The 19,812-nt window shown below is 48.7% G+C and overlaps 1 protein-coding gene across 2 annotated transcripts in view; it reads right to left on the bottom strand.

Annotated features, from left to right (window-relative positions):
- The window catches only part of ACTR6 (actin related protein 6), a 306,657-nt gene that overhangs the window by 222,559 nt on the left and 64,286 nt on the right, over positions 1 to 19,812 (bottom strand). For both annotated transcript variants that reach the window (XM_086920320.1, XM_086920322.1), the window contains exon 4: positions 8,558 to 8,681. In XM_086920320.1, coding sequence (XP_086776446.1) covers positions 8,558 to 8,681 — 124 coding nt within the window. The remainder of the gene's footprint in view (positions 1 to 8,557; positions 8,682 to 19,812) is intronic.

The raw sequence follows: 19,812 nt of genomic DNA, 5'->3' as shown, positions 1-19,812 counted from the left end.
GACTGCAATTCACATCACAACTGCTGATCACTTCAGATGTAAATTTGGCCTCCGAGGTATGGTGCTGAAACGGACTTAAATGGTACCAGCTAAAACTATTGTTGTGGGCACATTGGTCAACTCCGCCTCCTTGGAATCTACTGGCGAATGTTTTACTGAACAACATTTAGCTTCTGTGTGTATCTTAACCAAGCACTGTTGGGTTAAATGATAGTGGACCATGTTGCTTGTGTTGTGAAGCATTCTCAGCAGTTGTAAAAAGTATTTCATGCCACTTTCTAAGTGGATGCATTATGTGTAATATGAATAAAAAAACATTTTGGAAAAACAAAATCGGAGATTAAGATGCACATATTTGTAATTACAAGCAAAACAGATACTATGGTACACTTCAAAATTTACGTCACTCATGCAACTTGGTCCCTTGACCAATCAGAGCTAATTCTCACACTGTTTTATAAGTTAAAGGTCTAAAATACTAATTTTACTGCGAGTGTGACTGTGTTTTGAATATGGCTTCTCACGAATAAGCCACACCCAATCCCTGCACTCCCACCTAGGAGGCAAATATACCACTGCACCTTTGAATAATATACACTTTTGAGCATGTCTTATCACCCCTGGCACAGCAAGACATCAACACAAAACAAACAGCACCTTTTGAAAATGGGTTTTATTTAACAAAATGCAAAGACTCTATCACTTTCAGAATAAGGCTTGGGGTTTATTACATAATGCTCTCTAAACAAAGGCTGTGTCAGATACCAAATGCATAAGATTAGCAAACTTTTAATCTAAAGGCATGAATCAATAACTGAGCAAACTATAATACTGATTAATAAACAAGCAATAACTGATATAAGGTAAGATACACTGGACGTACTGCAAACGATCACAGCCACTGGCTCACATCACAATGGCAATAACCACAAAACGTCTGGCCGGGGAAGTCTTCACAGAGATCAGGGGATCAGAGCTCAGCAATAAGGGTTCAATCCGAGATAGACACGTCTGCCCTTGCTCTGAATCCAAACTCCCAAACTCCCACCAGACCAGTGGAGGCTCCCCTTCTTAATACAAATCCAAACATAACGAAGCTTCTAGCAAGCCTCGCCCCCTCGTTCTCATGAGAGCCCCTACCAGTCTGCTCCAAGGTCACAGCATCGGTTGATCAGGCCTTTGCTATGGTTTCGAGACGGACCATGTACATTACTCTGATAAAACCGGTTGTCTCTAGTCAGTAAAGTGTGAAAAACAGGAGGAAGAGCACAACATGCCCTCCCCACTTTGCAGCTAAGTGCAAGCACAGCAAATAGCTTACACATTCCTGCACAACTGCACGCCTTCAAATGCACATCCCACACACTCTGCTCTTGGCAAGACTGTTCCACTCCGTAACAGCTCACACTGAAAGGCAGCAAGATTAAGAATAGAAGAGAAAGGGGCGTGGCTTGACGCCGGCGATGGTGGCTGCCTGAACGGGGAGCTCCGCCAACGAGCCCCCATTTATCCTGCAAAACCAGCGCTTGGGCCCCCACCTCCCGCACGGCGGTAGAGAAAGGGGCGGCCATTCCCCGAGGCCAAAAACTGATGAGGGCGGATGGCCCGGAGACCTGCTGAAGTCCAGCTGCGGACTGCCGGTGGGCTGCGAGCGGCACACTCAAGATGGCGCCTGCGACGGCTCGCTGACCTCTCGGCGGAGCTGCGCTGTTGGGCGCGACGGTGAGCTGCTGTGGACTCTCCCGGAGTGGTGCGCACCAGTGCAGACAATCGGAGATCCATCAGACCTACGCGGCAAAGCAGAAGTATCCCCCGCCCGCAACGGAAGCCAAGTGTGACATACCTGCGGACCAAGCCACGTCGCGCTGGGGGCCTTGCTGGTGCCCCACCCCCTCCCCGGAGCCATTTGCCATTTGCCCCACCCCCCAACCTTTGCAGGAACCACCAGAGAACGGGCAACTGCTGCGAGCGGCTGTCCAGCTGTAGCGCGTTGCCCCATGTTGAATTAACGCTGGCTCTTGGCTGCGCAGACAGTCAGCGTGGAGCCTGCTGGAGCCAGGGGGCTTGTGGAGACGTGCCGGAAAACCGGCGGGCGAAGGGCAGAGACAGTGGCTAAGGCTGTAGGCACTAAACTGATAGCGGTGTGAGCCCCCCCGCTGGTAGAATGGAGGATGTCCCTTGGCGGTCCCACGACGGTTGGGTGGGGTCGTGCAGACACTGGAGTGGCCGCCCTGGAGCCAATCATACCCGAGGAGCCGGTTGGCCGATGGGGCACTTAAAATCCGGCTGCACGAGGAGCCCTGGGGCCTATGGCCTGGGATCAGCGAGGAGACCGATCCAGGTACCTGAGCGCAGTGACCACTCCGCTGCTGGGTCTGGCAAGATGGAGGCCTAGATGCACCTTGACTGAAAGGCTGCTGGGACCCTTGAAAGGAATTGTGTAGCGACTGCTGGTGACTCTCCCAGCGGTGGTAGCAGTGGCTGCCGCTGCCCCTAAAACGGACCGGCACCCCGAGTAGGGCTGTGTCAGATCTGTGAGCGCCCTGCTGCGGCTGGGGCCTAAGGAGTGGAACGAGTAGGGCGGACAACCACGAGCGAAACTAGCTCGACAACACAGCGCAGCCGCGACCCACCCACTAGGACCGAGGCGGCGGGCCATAGCTCGGCGGGGGTTGTGGAGCGGCCTTGAAGAGGACCGAGAGTGCCTGCCCAATGGTGGTGCGGGGCTCCATGGTTAGCGGAGCGGAAAGAGGCCTGGGACTGTGAGGTGCTGGTTTCACGAAGGCCATGGTATGACCGGAGGGACGTCATTGGCGTGGATTGCACGCACTAGGCCGGATGACCCGCGAGAGACCTGAGTCCTCACTACACGTTGGGACCTTGACCCTGCGACCTGGATCCACAGTGGAGCCCGCACTAGTTATCCGAGTAAGAAAGTAGCCTAATGGCTGGGCCTAAAAAGACGGCGGCCGTGATGACTCTTGATTAGGTCGCGCCTGGAACCAATTGACGAGGTCAAAGAGTGGAGGCTGGTGATACTGGAGGTGACGGCAGCTGTTGGCGCTGCTTTCTTGTGGAGAGCCCGGGATTTCGCGTGGGGCTGAGTTAAGCTCGCGCGTGCCCAGCCACGCTTAGGGCAGAACCATCCTGAAGACCGGGCCGGGGGGACCAGGGGCCTCTGGCCGCTAGTAGCTGGACCATACGAAATACCCGCGACTTACTCACCGAGGTGGTGCACGTGCTGACGGCTGGCTCGACCATGGGGAAACCGAGGGGGGGGAAGAGGCGGCGCCCAGTCGTCCACGGAGGGAGAGCCCACGGATGGAGAAGAACGAGCGGAGCCTGACCCGGTGCGAGACTCCCACCTGCAGCAGCAGCTGGACAAAATCCTGGCGGCCATAACCGATTCCCGCACGGTGCTCCAGCAGGACATATTGCAAGTAGCCACAGGACTAGGACTGTTAAAAGCTGATCATGGTAAATTGGTGGATAGAGTCAAATTGGTGGAAAGCACACTTCAGACCATTGAACCAGCGCAAAAGGACCTCGGAGCTACTGTGGCAAACGTGATGGACCGGGTCGATGCCCTAGAACGAAGAGCGGAAGAGGCCGAAGGACGTAATCGACAGAACAACATTTGTGTAGTAGGTTTGCCGGAGAAAATCGAAGGGTCGGACATGGTACAGTATCTCGAGGATTGGATAAAGACAGTGGTGATACCAGAGGGCCTGTCCACCTTCTACATCTTGGAGCGAGCCCACCGGGTGCCGGCACGACCGCCTCAGCAAGGGAGACCCCCGCGGCCGGTGGTGGCCCGGCTGCTGCACTTCGGGACAGAGACATCATTTTACAGAAGGCTCGATTAGATGGTCCATTCCAGGTAGACAACAGTAGGGTCAACATTTTCCCTGACTACACCTAAGAGACCCAGCGCCGGCAAACCTCTTTTCTGGCAGTCAAGAGGCTATTGCGCAGCGAGGGTGTCCAATACTCCCTCCTATTTCCAGCCAAGCTGAGAGTCATAATGAACGGAAAAACATGGTTCTTTGATACCCCAGATGATGCTGCTGCCTGGCTGGAACTGTATAAAGAGGGAAAGGATGGCGCTGGAAGCGGCGCACTGGTTACCTCGGAGGGGCAACCACTGCGTAAACCACGACGAAACCGAAGTAGACGGCGAGGACTGAGGAAGCCTTCGTCGTCCCAGACAGCTGCGGAGAGGCGAGATGTGATAGAGGTGGTGTCCACACTGTCGGGTGCGCAGGAGACCCCATCATTGGAGGGCACAGACTCAGAGAAGGACGGTAACCGATCTGACTCCGAACATTCCGAAACGAACAGTGAACACTTACCGCAGGTAACTCCGGAGACAGCGGAGGGAATGTTGGATGAGGGGTGAACGGTCCTGGGGGACGACCCGGATGGCGGACTTGGAGCTAGTATGGACTCCTGTGTGAGAACTGTTCAGAAGTTTCGGCTTTGTGATGATCAGAGGGGGGGGAGGTGCGGGAGGGGGTTTCAATGTAGGGGCTCAGTTGACCAGGGAGGTCTGATAAGGTAGGGCTGCTCCACGTTGGTACATAGTTGCCCCTCATCGCCCTTAAGGCACACCCACAGCATCTGCTGTTGGATTTCATAGTTGTTTGGTAGGAATACCGGTTTGGATGGGAACTAGATGGGAGATGCTAGGTCCTGTTCTTGGGAAGGAGGGAGGGGTGCATGAGATACACGTACGATTAGATGCGGTGCTGTGCTTCCCCGCCGTACTGCCAGCTATTGTGCAGACTGAATATTTAGCCAGAACAATATCGGATCATAACCCACTGCTAGTCACCATGCAATGGATGGCAGGAATCCCGTGTGTCCCCACGTGGAGATTGCGCCCCGAAACGCTAGATGACCCGCTCTTCCAGGTGGCGCTGGAGGAGGGAATTACTCATTATTTTGCAGAAAACGCTGGCTCGACTGCGTCGAGGGCTACGGAATGGAATGCCTTTAAGGTAGTTGTACGGGGGCTCTGCATAGGGAAACACGGGAGTGAGGAAAGTCCTGTTAAGCTATTTGACCAAAGCTGAAGATAAGCTGCATCAGGCGGAATTAGTGAGGCCGGGCCACCCTGAACTACAGGAGGAAGTTAGTGCAGCGAAAGAGGCGGTGGCGGCAGAAGTGGAGCATTTGCGTAGCTTTGACTATAAGGCTTACATGATGAGGGCCCATGCAGAGGAAGACAAGGCTGGAACTTTGCTGGCCTGGCTCGCCAGCCCCTCGAAAAGAAGCTCCCCCATCCTGGCTCTAGAAACAGGGGAGGACGAGGTGGTCTACACCCAAAATGAGCTCCTGCAGTGTTTCACACGCTATTATGCAGAACTGTATAAGAGCAAGCTGTGGCTGGGGACCCTGCCATTGATTTTTTCCTGGAAGGTCTGCACCTACCGGAACTAGAGCAAGAACAGGCAAAAGACTTAGGCAGAGACATAGAGCTGAGAGAGATTTGAGTTGCCATTAAGCAAATGGCCTGCAACAAAACCCCTGGGCTAGATGGACTGCCCATAGAATTTTATGGGAAATACGTTGATTTATTGGCACCGAGACTTCAGGAAGTTTATAGGGAGGGGAAGGTGACGGGGCAGCTGCCCCAGTCGATGCAGGAAGCACTAGTGATCCCACTGTTGAACCCAGGGAGGGAGAGTAAGAACATGGCTTCTTACAGACCACTGTCGATGTTAACCACCGACTACAAGATACTGAGCAGCGTTCTGGCGATCCGGTTGTTAAAGTATATGACCACGCTTGTCCATGAGGATCAGGCTGGCTTCATACCGACTCGGAACAAGACTACGAATATTAGGCGGTTGGTGCGCCTACTAGAGGTAGAACACCCAAGAGCGCAACAGCCAGTGGTATTGTCGGTGGATATTGAGGAGGCTTTTGAGAGTTTAGAGTGGGAGTACTTGTACAAAGTGATGGGCCGTTTCGGCTTGGGCGGCGATTACCTGCAATGTCCTGCAAGTCTTATATCGGCAGTGTCCAGAGTGAGAGTGGGCACGCGGATATCCTCGCAATACCCGGTAGAACGAGGGACGACACAAGGATGCTCGCTATCCCCATTGTTGTTCGCCTTAGCAGTGGAACCCCTGGCGATTATGATTTGGACGGGGGACCACTATGGGGGGTTGGCGAGCCGAGACGGTCAACAATATGTATCACTGTACTCGGACGACCTGCTCCTCTTCCTTGAAGATGCTGACACGGCGTTGGCGGGAGCTGAGAACTTGCTCTCGAACTTTGGAGAACTTTTGGGCCTGAGGGTAAACTGGTCAAAGACGTGTATGTTCCCGGTGAGGCAGGGGGAACCCTGCCCAGCCACGGTTCGAGCAGTGAGGTGGGAGCCCACCTGCTTGAAATACCTGGGAGTGCACATATACCACACGGCAACGGACATGCTGGAGGGTAATGTGGGTCGCGGTGTGAGAGCGTTGAAAAGCAGTATGGCATTTTGGGCCTCCCTCCCATTGTTGGTGATGGGCCGCGTAGCCCTGTTAAAAATTATAGCGCTTCCTTGCTTCCTATATTATTTTCGGACACTACCAGTGTGGATACCGTGCTCCACGTTTAAAACATTGAAGTCGCTTATAGTATCTTTCCTATGGGGTGCAGGCAGACGCAGAGTTGCGCAGGCGACGCTCATACGGCCTAAGGCTGAGGGCGGACTAGCAGTCCCAGACTTTGAGTTGTATTACTTAGCGGCTCAATTGCAGATCTTCACGCAGGAAATAGCAAAGGAATTCAGAGGACCGGACCATAAGAGAGGTAAAGGGATACAGCGCCACGTCATCTCGTTTATTGCGCTGCAGCAGAGATTGGACCTCAAGGAACTCTTAACAGAAGAGAAAACGCTCAGTCTCTGTTGGAATCACTCCGAACGCAGGGTGGGAGTGTTGCACCCATATGCACCCGAAATCCCATTAGGAATGCTGACAGCGTTACTTCACGGTGGAGACTATTTGCAATTGCAGATTTGGGAAGAGGCAGGACTCCAAATGCTGGGGGACCTATACGAGGACGGGGTTATGCTACCCAACCAGACGCTCCAGGAGAGGTTTAACCTACCAAGAGGGGGATTCTTGTTGCATACAGCACTGACAAGAGTGATACAGGCGCACTGGCGGGAAGGACTGATGGAGCCTAAGACATCGATGGCCTGCCAATATACCATGATGGCGGCAGGGACGTTCAAGGCGGTCACATGTTTGTACTCCAGAATGCTCAATGAAGGGTTGGCACCCCTGGAAACATTAAAAGGAAAGTGGGAGATAGATCTAGAGAAACCCATCCCTGATGCGGCCTGGGCGCAGATAGTGAGAAGGGCTTGGAAGACCTCGAGGAATGCAAGGTTTCAGCTGGTACACTTCTATATAGTCCACAGAGCGTACTTGACGCAGGAAAAATACAGAAATATTTTCAAGTAGCAGAGGCGGCATGCCCCAGGTGCACGAGAGCTGGGGCAGAATTAGAACATATGATATGGTCCTGCCCAGCAATGGGACTTTATTGGGAGGAGGTGGGAAACACCCTCAATGCGATAACAGGGAGACAACTAAAGTTTGATATGGCCACTAGCATACTGCACTGGTTCCCCCACACATCCAAGAATAAGATCACAAGTAAGTTTGTGGACATGGGGCTTATACTAGCGAAGCGGGAAATCACGAAGCACTGGAAGGCAACAGTCGGGCCCAGCTACACACGGTGGAAGGGCGAGTTACCTAAAGTGGGCCACTAGCAGGGGTGCGCTACGATATCAGCTGGCGCGTAGGCGAAACAATGATAAAGAGCTAGAGGCAGCGACAGCGTGGGAGATACTAGTGCAGACACTACGAGAGTATGAACCTCAAGATGACTGAGTGGAGAGGGTAGCTGAATGAGGATAGCCCCGAGCCATGACAGGTACATCACACGATTTTATATATGACAACTCCTGAGCACACATGATCACGGGAATAGAACAGGTTGAGCGCGTCGGTGATGGAGAGGGTTAGGGAGGAAAGAGGGATGGTACAGTTCAGCTAGAAGGGAGGTGGAGGGGTACATCTTAAAGGACGTTGTTTAACTTGGTAAACTGATGGTACAGAGCTGTTAAATTAACATACCATGTAATGGACGGTGAATGGGGGGTTTTCGATCGGCCCTAAGAGGCTGACGTTGCAATTATTGTGTAAATGTTAAGATGTTTTTTCCTTTTATGCACAAAACACCAATAAACTACGTCTTTAAAAAAAAAAAGAACAGAGGAGAAGCAGGCATATGCAGGATTATCCTACATTAAGGCAAGGGTAAAATGACACACTAAAGTCAGTTAAAATGGTGGTGGTTGAGGGTCATCATAGGGTGCCAAAATTACAGGAGTGTTTTTTTCATTACAGACTGTAACTAAATGAAATTGTAAAATGTCCAATTTACAATTAAGCTGCCCAAGTGTTCTTTAAAACGTTTATTTAATATTGACCAGTGCCTGAAAGACTGTACGGAAACAAAAACTGAAAGATCGTGTACTCACTATTTACTCTAAGAACGGCTTGGAATTGGTATTCTTCAAACAATATCTCATTCATTGACTCTTGAATTGAAGTGAAGTTAAAGTAGGGTTCAGTGATGATGATATTAGAATCAACAAAATCCACCTATAAGAATAAAAAATAAAATCACTTATCCCGTAATGTGAAGTCCTTCAGCAGCTACTGTTCTATGTTACCATATTATAAATGAGTGAAGGCTCTGTTGAAGGTGACACCAAAAAGTTTTCATCCAACACATTCTAATTCATGGTCACCAAAAACTGAATAACAAACAGCAACTTGTATTGGTACATATTTATAGAGAATTTGACCAGAAAATCCTCTAAACTCAGATGTGGTACCACACAAAGTAATGGTTCCCAATGAAGCTAGATAAAACGTTGGATAATAGCAAGAACAAAAAGAATACATACATTACGTGAACTCTATTTTTTTTTTTGGATCGGTTTATTAAAGATTTTTTTGTTTGTGAACATGAATATAGAACGATACAGCGTCATAGAAAACACCACTCAAAGCCAGTAGGTAAATATAGAGTACAGATAAAATATCAGCAATAAGACAGCGTGGTTACATCAGTAAGCGTTAACATAACCAGAAATAACTTTTTTTGCTTTTGTCCGGTACATCCCGATAACCATAAAATCTTTTCACCCCGCCGAGAGAACTGTACAATTATGTTTTGATGCTTCATAAATTCTAAAATGGAACATGCAACAAAATATATAATCGCGTTTGTTATAGCTTCACTTCGCCATATCAAGAGAACACACAAGAGGATCCCTGACTATCTAAATAAAGGGAGAGGGAGGCAGGGAATTAAACTGAATGCAAAAACATTGAACCTCTCTCTATAAATTATTTAACTAATGGTGATACATCCTAAATAGAACATGACATCATTTTTATATTCTTTATATATGTTTATCGATAAGGCATTTCACATATCAGTTAATTATATGAAACCTTTCTTATTAAACATCCATAATGAAACAGTAGCCCCACTAGAATTTAACATACACAAAATGACAATGAGACACCACAGATCACATACATACCAATCATGACATACCTAAACTATATAGACAGAGAAACAACCAATACAACAATTTATAAATCAACAAATATCAACATATACAGTTTAGAAATAAATTCAAAAACACAAGCGCCAACGCGTGTTTCGGGGTTGAACTATATCCCAACAGTTCCTTCGTCAGGGCGCAGAGATATGATACAAGTTGTGGCCAGATATACTCCAACAATACTGGTCATTTGTTTAGAAAGTGGTGTGGGGGGCTTCTTGTCACAAATTAATCAATTTTTTACACGCAGTATGATGACTGACAGTTCATATGTGCATAACATTGAGCAGACTGTCAAAAACCAAAATAATGTCCGGTAAACTAATGGAGAGTAACTAGGAGTGGGACAATAACTCCTAATGCTCAGTGGTATAATAAATCACAAGAAAGGCTGAAACTGATAAACTGGAAACAGTGGATGATCATGCACTGTGTGATCACATGAGCCATGGATAAATGATTATACACCTTTACGGACGCCCAAGAAAAATGAAGGCCATAACTAAAAGGCTGTAAAGGTCGAATGGGGCGAGGAAGTAGTGGAAGGCAGGATACAAGCGTCCCAGATAGGTACTGGTCACGGCTTCCACGTTCTAAACAGCAAACATAACGAGTGGAGTCACAGCTTCCGATGTATGTCACAGTTACCTCCGTCATATAACATGAATCTGTTTATGGAGTCAAACATTTTTATGGAAACACCAAACGTGGGAAAAACTATCAGAAAGGGGGGTTGGCAGGTAAGTGAAAGCCACAAAGAGGGAGGGAGGGATACACGGTTCACCAAACAATATCTGGTCAACTACCTTTTGGGTGGACCGTCACATTACTAGAAGAAATGACCACCCAGGAAAGGGGACAGGGGTCTCAGTCCATACATCAATTTACAGCTTGGGGCAGGAGTCTACCCCAGCCAAACACCTTACTCAGCATGAGCGGGAACATCCAATTAGATTATCCGGCACCAGCAACTCCTGTAACGCACATAGCATAGCATTCCATTCAGCAGAGATGAGGAATTTACGTAACCCCAATGTATCTTCTTGCACCAGGGAGACCGGTTCAGCCTTCACCCAATTCAGCATGGAGAGAAGCCAAGCTTTCATCTGTGAGGGTTCTTCTGACTTTCACCTACCAGTAATCAATCGCTTGGCCACAATAAAGCCCAGATCCAGAAAGTGGGTGTATGCTTTGTGTTTTTTGTTCCTAGGAAACACGCCAATGATGCTCGTCTCCCATGTCTGCGGTATCTCCCTCTCTATGCAGGTGGCCAATGCCTCCAGCACCTTCTATCAGTAAATCTGCAAAGCATGGCAGGATCAAAGCATATGTAAGATATTTGCATTCACCAGCTTGCAGCAAGGGCAGCACTAATCCGGTCTATGAAAGTATTGATTGATTTTATCCGGGGAAAGATAAGCCCTGTGGACAATATAACATTGGATTAACCTAAAACTGGCATTTCTGGGGCGTGCTTGGGGCTTTCAAGTACCATGGACCATTCCTTCTCAGAGTAATACCTCCCCCGATCTGCCTCCCACTTAAAGCGCAACAGCGTCAGGTCTACTAGGGTATGTTACCTAATCAATTCCACGAACCACTTCACTAAATGATGGCCTGTGCCAATGACTTGCACATATTGCACTAAGATGCGTTGGGGGTTCCTGCATTATATCTCCCCAACAGCGTCTCATTGCGGCCGTCCAAGAGGCTTGGTTCAGAAATTGGCCCGGGGGGGTGTCGCGGGGGCAGACACCATCCTTGTTTGTGATATCGAGAAACGACCATAATGTTCCCTCTCCATACAAGTCTCCTAAGGTGGTTATACCAGCATCCACCCAGAGGTCAGCATACCTAGTATAGGTACACCAGGTGCGTACGGTGTGACACGATCGGTGAGACGAAGAGCCCTATGGAAACATTTCCGCACTATCCATACCAGTAAAGGAAGGCGTTTGTTCGATTTGTTAACAGGATGAAAGAGATAAAAGGATCTTTTCTAGAGAGTACAGGGGGTCATGCTCTGCTGAGTCCAATGAATGTAGTTCCTCTACCCATTTCGCCCCCATAGGATTTGGGATGCAAAGAAATAGTGCTCCAGGTTGGGCAGAGCCAGCCCCCCTTCGATAAAGGGAGGTATGACTTCATCAGCGCCACCCGGCATCATGAATTATTCCAGATGAAATCCCGAACAATCCTCTTCAGAGAGCGGAAGAAAGATATGGGTAGATAGAGTGGTAGATTAGCAAAATAATAAAGAAGGCATGGCTACATGACCATTTTTATGAGCTCCACCGACCTATGATTGAAAGGTTAAGTGTCTTCCAAAATTCAATCTAAGACTTAGGCACTGTAACTGCCATCATGATATTGCCATCCATAAGATCTTGGGTGTTACGGTAAATGTGGATACCCAGGTATTTGAACACCACTGGTTGCCATTGCACTAAAGCCCCATCTACCTCCCATTTTGGATCCTCTGTATTAAGATTGAAGAGGTAGAGGCAAGATTTGCCCCAGTGCACCACTAGCCCAGACAGAGATGCAAAAGATTTCAATGTATCGGGGATGACTTATGGAATCGCCAGAACATCCTGCACGTACAGTAGAATGTCATCTGCATAAAGCAAAATAGCATGTATGCAGTCCCCAAGACGTTTCCCCTAATCTGGCGCCAAGGTGCATATTGCCATCACTAGCGGTTTGATCACCAGGACAAAGATCAAGGGGGAGAGAGGACACCCCTGGCAAGTCACTTGTTCCATCAAAATGGGTTCAGAAAAGAGAGACCCCAACCGCAACCGAACTGTGAGAGCACCGTACAGTAGCCTTATAAAGCCTAAAATGTAGGGTCCAAAACCGTATTGATGGAGCACAGCAAACATGAAGGACCACTCGACTGTGTCGAAGGCCTTCTCCAGATCCAACACAACACAGCTGGCCGTCAGACAGACCGACCGATGAAGCACAGCACATCACCCTGATGAGTCGTCCTATATTTAAGCGAGGTGGGGCGAGCCGACACAAACCCATTCTGGTCTTGGTGAACCAGTTGGGGGATCAGCGGAGCCAATCTATTTGCCAGGACGCCTGCCAAATTCTTATAGTCCCTGTTTAGGAGCGCCAAGGGACGATATGCCCCCATGGAAGTGGGGTCTCTGCCCGGTTTGGGGAGCATAATCAACATAGCCTACGTCATCAAGGCAGGGAGGGCAAGAGATTTGAGCGTCTCCATGTATACCTTGAACAGCTGGGGGCTCAAAGAGTCTGCATATGCTTTATAAAATGTGTGAGAGAGACCGTCAGGGCCAGGAACTTTTCCAAGAGGCAAAGCCCTCATAGTACCCCGAACTTTATCAAGTGTTAGCGGGGCATCTAATTTCGTCTGCTGCTCTAGCGACAGGACTGGAAACTGGAGTCCCTCTAAGAACTGCTGAGGCCTGTGGACCAGCTTAATACAACCGTGTGAAATGTGCACCCAGCTCATCATGAATTTCTAACTGTGTGAACCTAAGTCTCCACCCGAAGAGAGCCGTAATCAGCCCACCCAGCTGCTCTTGTTTAATCAACCTAGCAAGAAGGGGCCCGAGCGATCTGCTTTAGCGTGCAAAGACGGGTGCACTGCAAAATTGAGGCAATGCTGTCGCTCAAGGAGCGACGCGTATTTCTTTCGCACCTCTACCAGGTCGGCTAATCCTCCAACATCCCCCACAGCCCTAGATTCCAACAGCATCAAGTGACTTTCCACCTCGAGCAGGTCTGAAGCTGCCTGTTGTGGCAGCCCACAACCCAGACCCAAACACTTCCCTCTCAGGGTGACTTTCATGACCGCCCACTCCACCAGCGCAGAGGAGACAGTCCCGTATTAAGTGTAAAGTATTCCCCTATCGCCTCACCAATTGGATCCCGAAACATCGAGTTTTCCAATATGGCCGGTTGTAGCCGCCATGTAGGGACTCCCGCCGCTCCAGGCCAACACAACACAGTGAGGATTGTAGTCAGAGTGCATGTGCCCCCAATATTCCGATTTCGAAACATACGGCAGGGGGACCCAAAGAACCTATCAAGCCTGACGTGAAGTGTATGAGGTGCTGAAAAAAGAAATACACCTTCTACCCAGAGTGATGAGGTCTCAAAAAGTCAACGAAAACCCAGCCCTGTGCACAGCCATTCAGCGCCACCGAATTCGTTGTGGTGGCCGTGGTTTTGAGTGGAGGAAAGGATCTATCAGTCCCCACATCTAAGACACTGTTAAAATCCCAACCCAACAACTAAGGGATCTCACACCACTTCCCTAAGGCATGAGACAATTGATTGAGGAACCGGCCCTGATCCACATTAAGTCCATACACACTTCCCAGCAATACCAGACGTCAATCCAATTTACCCTTCGGCAAAACATATCTGCCCTCCTTATTTGCAAGAACCTCATCCAGAGCAAAGGGTGTCCCAGGACGTACCCAGATAAGGGTCCCTCTAGAGAAAAGGTAGTAATCCGTGGCATATATTTTACCTCTCTATCTACGTTACATTTGGGTAGTTTCTAGTGCATTTAGTTGTGTCTCCTGCAGCAGCGCTATGTGCACATTGTGGCGTTTTAAAAAAGAATACACAGCATTTCTACAGGAAGGCGTTTGGAGACCCCGGACATTCCAAGTAGCAAGTGATCCATGGAAGAGCTAAGGGAAGTGCAAAGCTGTGACCAGTAGTTCTCCCGTCCTGGAACTCGATGTGTAGCAAGCAGTCTGATATATACAACAATAGTGTCATTATCCCCCCCTCCTGACTCCCGCAGCAGATGGGAAATAGGAAATATCAACTAGGGAAGGAAAAAATCATATCAGGACAACGCCAAAACATCTAAGAGTCGTCCTACTGGCCCCAAAGGTTGGGGAGAGCAGGGGGTTGTGCAGCCATGCAGGGTACACTCTCAAAGTTCCCAAAAAGACAACTGATAATGAAGTGCCATAGTGCAAATCCAATAATCAAGCCCGTAACCCCCCAGTACATACCAGACCAACCCCACCCTGATTCAAGATTACATACCAACCCCAAAATCATAAGGAAGACCCCACATTAAAGCAAACAGCAGCACCTAAAGAAGTAATCTCAGTACAGCCAGTTTCATACGATACCATCCGCCGTTTGGGGTGCAACGTCCGGCATTCTTGTGGATACTTTATCAGATGAGTCCCACACTGAGGAGCCGCCCCTGCCTTGATGAATGATAGGAATTGCCCACTTTGTCTTCCGACGCTGCTGTTTCTGCCATCTTCTCTGTGATGCGGACCACCTCCTGTTCCTTATGGATCTGGTCTGGGCCAGGCACTGCCTCTGATCCCGGGAATCGCTGTCTGGACCACCGTCTCCGAGCTTCTTTGCCACAGACTTCCACAGTCCAGGTCAAAGAGGTGCCCGTGGGCCTCGGGCCAGAATACAGACCCGATGTCTCCAGACAGTCCTAAACATCCTGAAGCGTATCAAAGAACCTGGACTTCTCATCCGAAACAACACTGAGCCTAGCCGGGAATCTAAGCGAGTATCCGAGTTTAAGCTGCCGAAGCTGGCATTTCACCGATAAGAATGACCCCAGTTGACGCTGGACCTTCATAGTATAGTCCGGAAAGAATAAAACCATGGCGTTTTTATACTGGATATCGTCCAATTTCCTGATCCCTACAATACAGGAGCCTGAAGATGAGTAGATGTGCCCTGTCCTCGGGCCGGCTTCCTTCCTGGAACACTAAGTGCCCGCTCTATGGTGAAGAAAGGGGAGAATACAGTAGGAGGCAAGATGTTTTTAAGCTAGGTTTCCAGAAAGGTGACCATATCTTGGCCCTCCGCACCTTCTGGCATCCCAATCAACAGGACATTGTTACGCCATGAGCGGCCCTCTGCATCTTCAATGCGGTCTTCGAGATAGTTTGAGCTATAGGAATTGTAAATGACAATGCCTTTTATTCATTTGTTTTTAAAACTTGCAATCGGTGCATCAACACACACTTTGAAGGTATAGTCTTTGCTTACGATGAGCAAGGCTGGCAGTAAAAGAGACTGTCAGACTTGCTTCTCATAAGCATGGACTATAAGTAACAAGCATTAGGTCGAGACCTAAAAGAAATGTGTACCCGGCCCTTCTCAGAAGGCCATTGCAGCTTGCACCACCTATTGTCCTTGCCCGCGCTACTATTGACAGTACCTACACAAAACAACTACTATTTATCACATGCATACAAGTTTGACAACCCAAATTATTCCAGGCTCCCAAACATTTAAGAAAGTCTTAGGCGGCATGTAGGAGTCATTTTAAATGTATATTGAATAATCAACTATTGTACAAATCTCTAAATTAGACCAACAGCGCGACCAGGTGGAAGATGATTGTAGTGCCCGTGTTGACAATTAAGGGCATTGCTTAACATTGGAAACCACCTGCGCAAATTAAGCACAGGAACGACTCAAACCGGATTTTTAGAGAGTTGCCTGACAACGGGCAGAGCCATTCCCCCCTGCCTCCACCATTCCCCTGGCTTTTCTGCCACATGATTTGGGATGAGGGGAGGAAGAGGATAGGATAGTGGCAATAAAGGGCGGACGAGGTGATAGGGATATTTAAAGAAAGGTAGGTTAGGAGTTCAGGCATCTTACCGACTCCATAATCATGTGTACAGACAGGGACAGGTCATAATTTTAATGTACTTGTATATGATGAAATTCATTTTTTTGTGCTAATAAAGGTTTGTGGTATGGTGTTTTATTGCACGAGATCTACTCGACACTCGAATAGTCTGGCCTGATTGTGACTTCTATTCCAGCCCCAGCTTTCAGAGGCAATCTTTTATCAGAAACACGAAAGCTTCTGAGGGTTTTCAGAGGCAATGGCGTGACACTGACAATATGGCACCTATAACCCTAGCATTTAATAGAATCTTTTTTATGCAGATTTATGTAGCACAAACTCGACCCAAAGGTATTGGAGCACCGGTTACGTTACTCAAGGACACATTCAGGTAGGATGTGGCGTAAAGGTCAGAGCTACCGACGTTGGATCTGGGAAACCGAGTTCAGTCTTGGTCCAACATCCTGAGATTCTGGGCAAATCACAATCACAGTGCCTACCAAAAATGAATGTGTCCTTGTGTGACAAAACTGGTGCTCACGTGAGGCGCTCCAATACCTTCGGGTCGAGTTACTGCTATATAAAACTGCATTTGTAATCCACCCCTAGCCGTAGGTACTAGTCCATAGCCCTTCAAATGGCAAAGGTGGGCGACCGACCCCGTACCGGCATTTCAGCTGCGATAACGTGGTGATTGGCCATCACACTCCCCGACATAGTTTTAGGTGCTGACACGTGACTGACTTGTCCCAACCGGTCCAGAAATCAGTCAGAGGTAGGAGAAGAGATAATCTTAAGAGCAGGTACCATCTGCTTCTGTGCTGCTGCGTCGGCTGTTTAAACTCCTCCCCCGGCTGCTGCAGTGGGGTTACTGCTGGTCACGGCTCAGCGCGCCAGCCTTCCAGAGAATGGCTCAAACTGTCAATCGATTCAGAAAAGGGGGTGGTGATGAACAGAGTGTCTGAATTAAGCAGACCACTCTTACCCAGTCCAAAGATCAGGGCTTGATCCATCACCGTTATTTATCTCACTGCACCATCCCAGCTCAGAACCTGGCTATATGCAAATCAGTCTGTCCCTGGCCCAGTGCATCATGGGAACAGGGCAGACTAAACTACCAAGCCAATTCTTCCCCAGAACGGAGACAAGCTATCGGGGACCGGTTTCTGGCATTTCAGCCGTCTTCGGCCCGGCTTGCTTGAATCCTGATGGTGCAGTGAGAAAGGGACTCATGTCTGAGTATACCCTGCCACACCTATAGTGGCCAAAACGATTCAGAAAAGGGGGTGGTGATGAACAGTGTTGGATCTAGCCCTGATCTCTTGACTGGGTGAGAGTATTCTGCTTAATTCAGAAACTCTGTCCATCACCACCCCTTGTTGTTAAATATTTTGTCCACCATAAGCGTGGAAGGGTATACTCAGATGTGAGTCCCTTGCTCATTGCACCATGAGGATTCAAGCAAGCCGGGCCGACGACGGCTGAAATGCCAGTAACCGGTCCCCGGAAGCTTGTTTCCTTCCCAGTGTAAGAATTGGCTTGGTAGTTTGGTTTGCCCTGTTCCCATCATGCACTGGGACAGGAACAGACTAATTTGCATATAGCCAGGTTCTGAGCTGGGATGGTGCAGTGAGCTAAAAACGGTGTTGGATCTAGCCCTGATCTCTTGACTGGGTGAGAGTATTCTGCTTAATTCAGAAACTCCGTCCATCACCACCCCTTGTTGTTAAATATTTTGTCCACCATAAGCGTGGAAGGGTATACTCAGATGTGAGTCCCTTGCTCATTGCACCATCAGGATTCAAGCAAGCCGGGCCGACGATGGCTGAAATGCCAGAAACCGGTCCCCGGAAGCTTGTTTCCTTCCCAGTGTAAGAATTGGCTTGGTAGTTTGGTTTGCCCTGTTCCCATCATGCACTGGGACAGGAACAGACTAATTTGCATATAGCCAGGTTCTGAGCTGGGATGGTGCAGTGAGCTAAAAAACGGTGTTGGATCTAGCCCTGATCTCTTGACTGGGTGAGAGTATTCTGCTTAATTCAGAAACTCTGTTCATCACCACCCCTTGTTGTTAAAAATCAAACTGTCAATCAGCTGCTAAACACTGCACGGACGTAAGCACAAACCACAAAACACTAACGTAGAAACGTGCACTCGTACAACTTGCAAACAATGTGCAAATGTGTACCGCCATAATATGTAAACAAAAATGTGCACTGATACAACTGTATGCAAACGTGCGACACCATAAAGTGCAAAGAAGCAAGCCAGCAAAATGCAGATATAATGCAAATAAACACAATCGTAACATCTGCTCCAACAATGTTTACTATTTGGAACTGGGGAGCAGGTTCGAGTCTCCACATCCTGTGATTCTGAGAAAATCTATTAATCTCCACGAGCAAACAAATAAAACAGTGTGTCCGTCTGTAATGCAACTGGTGGTCATGTAAAGCGCTCCAATACCTTCCGGTCGAGTTAGCGCTATATAAAACTGCATAATAAATACATAAATAAAGTTTTCTGGAAGATCCTTGACATATAGTAACCAATAGCTGCCATGCTTTCTGGTCGTGTCAACTGTGTTTATGGGATGCGCAGGCAAGACTTTATAAAACCAGCAGGATCTGCGAAACTGTGTACATAATACTCTTTCTGACTCATCGAAAACCTAGCGTCACAGTGTTTTTCCACAGTCTCTTAGAGCATTGGCCAGGAATCGCGTGGGGATTTGGCTGCCTGTGGCAGCTGGAACAGGGCTGACTCTCCAATTGATGGCACAGGCGCCAAAGTTAAGAGGAAGAATTCTCTGTAGCACGACTTGAGAGAGACGCCTGGCCATCGCAACATCGGGTTAGACATCCGCAGTCTGAATTTTGAATGAGTCTTTTCACTCTTTACTATATAAAACATTATTATTTTGATCAGTTTATAGTGGAGAAGAGGATGTGGAATTAAGGTAAGATCTGCCACCTCTGGAACTGGGGAACCAGGTTCGAGTCGCGGTGTCTGCCTCCAATATCTTCGGGTCGAGCTCGCAAGACTGCAAAATAAACAAGTATGAGTTAGTGCAAATGGGATGTGTCACGCAGCAGTTCTGTGACGTGATCTGTAGCCAGGGAGCCACCTGGTCTGTGCGTTCGTCATGTAAGCGTCACCTCCTGCTCCCTGCCCTGCTGCTCTCGATCTACGAGACTCGCCGCCCGGACGTGGACGCTTTACCCTCCGCCCCGAGTCCTGCCCTCTGTGAGGCAGCTCCGCGGCTCTCCTTCCTGCTCCTCTCCCGGGATCCTCGATGCTGTTCGGTGCTGCGGTGAGTACCACTCTCACCTGCTCGGCACCCAACAGGGCTCTGCGATGGAGCCTTCTTGGTCCCTTGTGATTGAACCCCATCGGTTTCACTTTGTTGTTTATAATAATATTGCGCACTCTGCGGTTAAAGCACACTTTGAAGACTTGTATTTCTTGTATGCCTTTAATAATGAACACTTCGCGTGCTCAGGCGTCTGAATAAATCTGTGGCAGAGAGGTGAGG

Source organism: Lissotriton vulgaris, chromosome 5, assembly GCF_964263255.1.
Source record: "Lissotriton vulgaris chromosome 5, aLisVul1.2, whole genome shotgun sequence".
NCBI classification, from domain to species: Eukaryota; Metazoa; Chordata; class Amphibia; order Caudata; family Salamandridae; genus Lissotriton; species Lissotriton vulgaris.
Note: the sequence above shows the minus strand (reverse complement) of the source record. Positions and strands in the feature narration are given on the sequence as shown.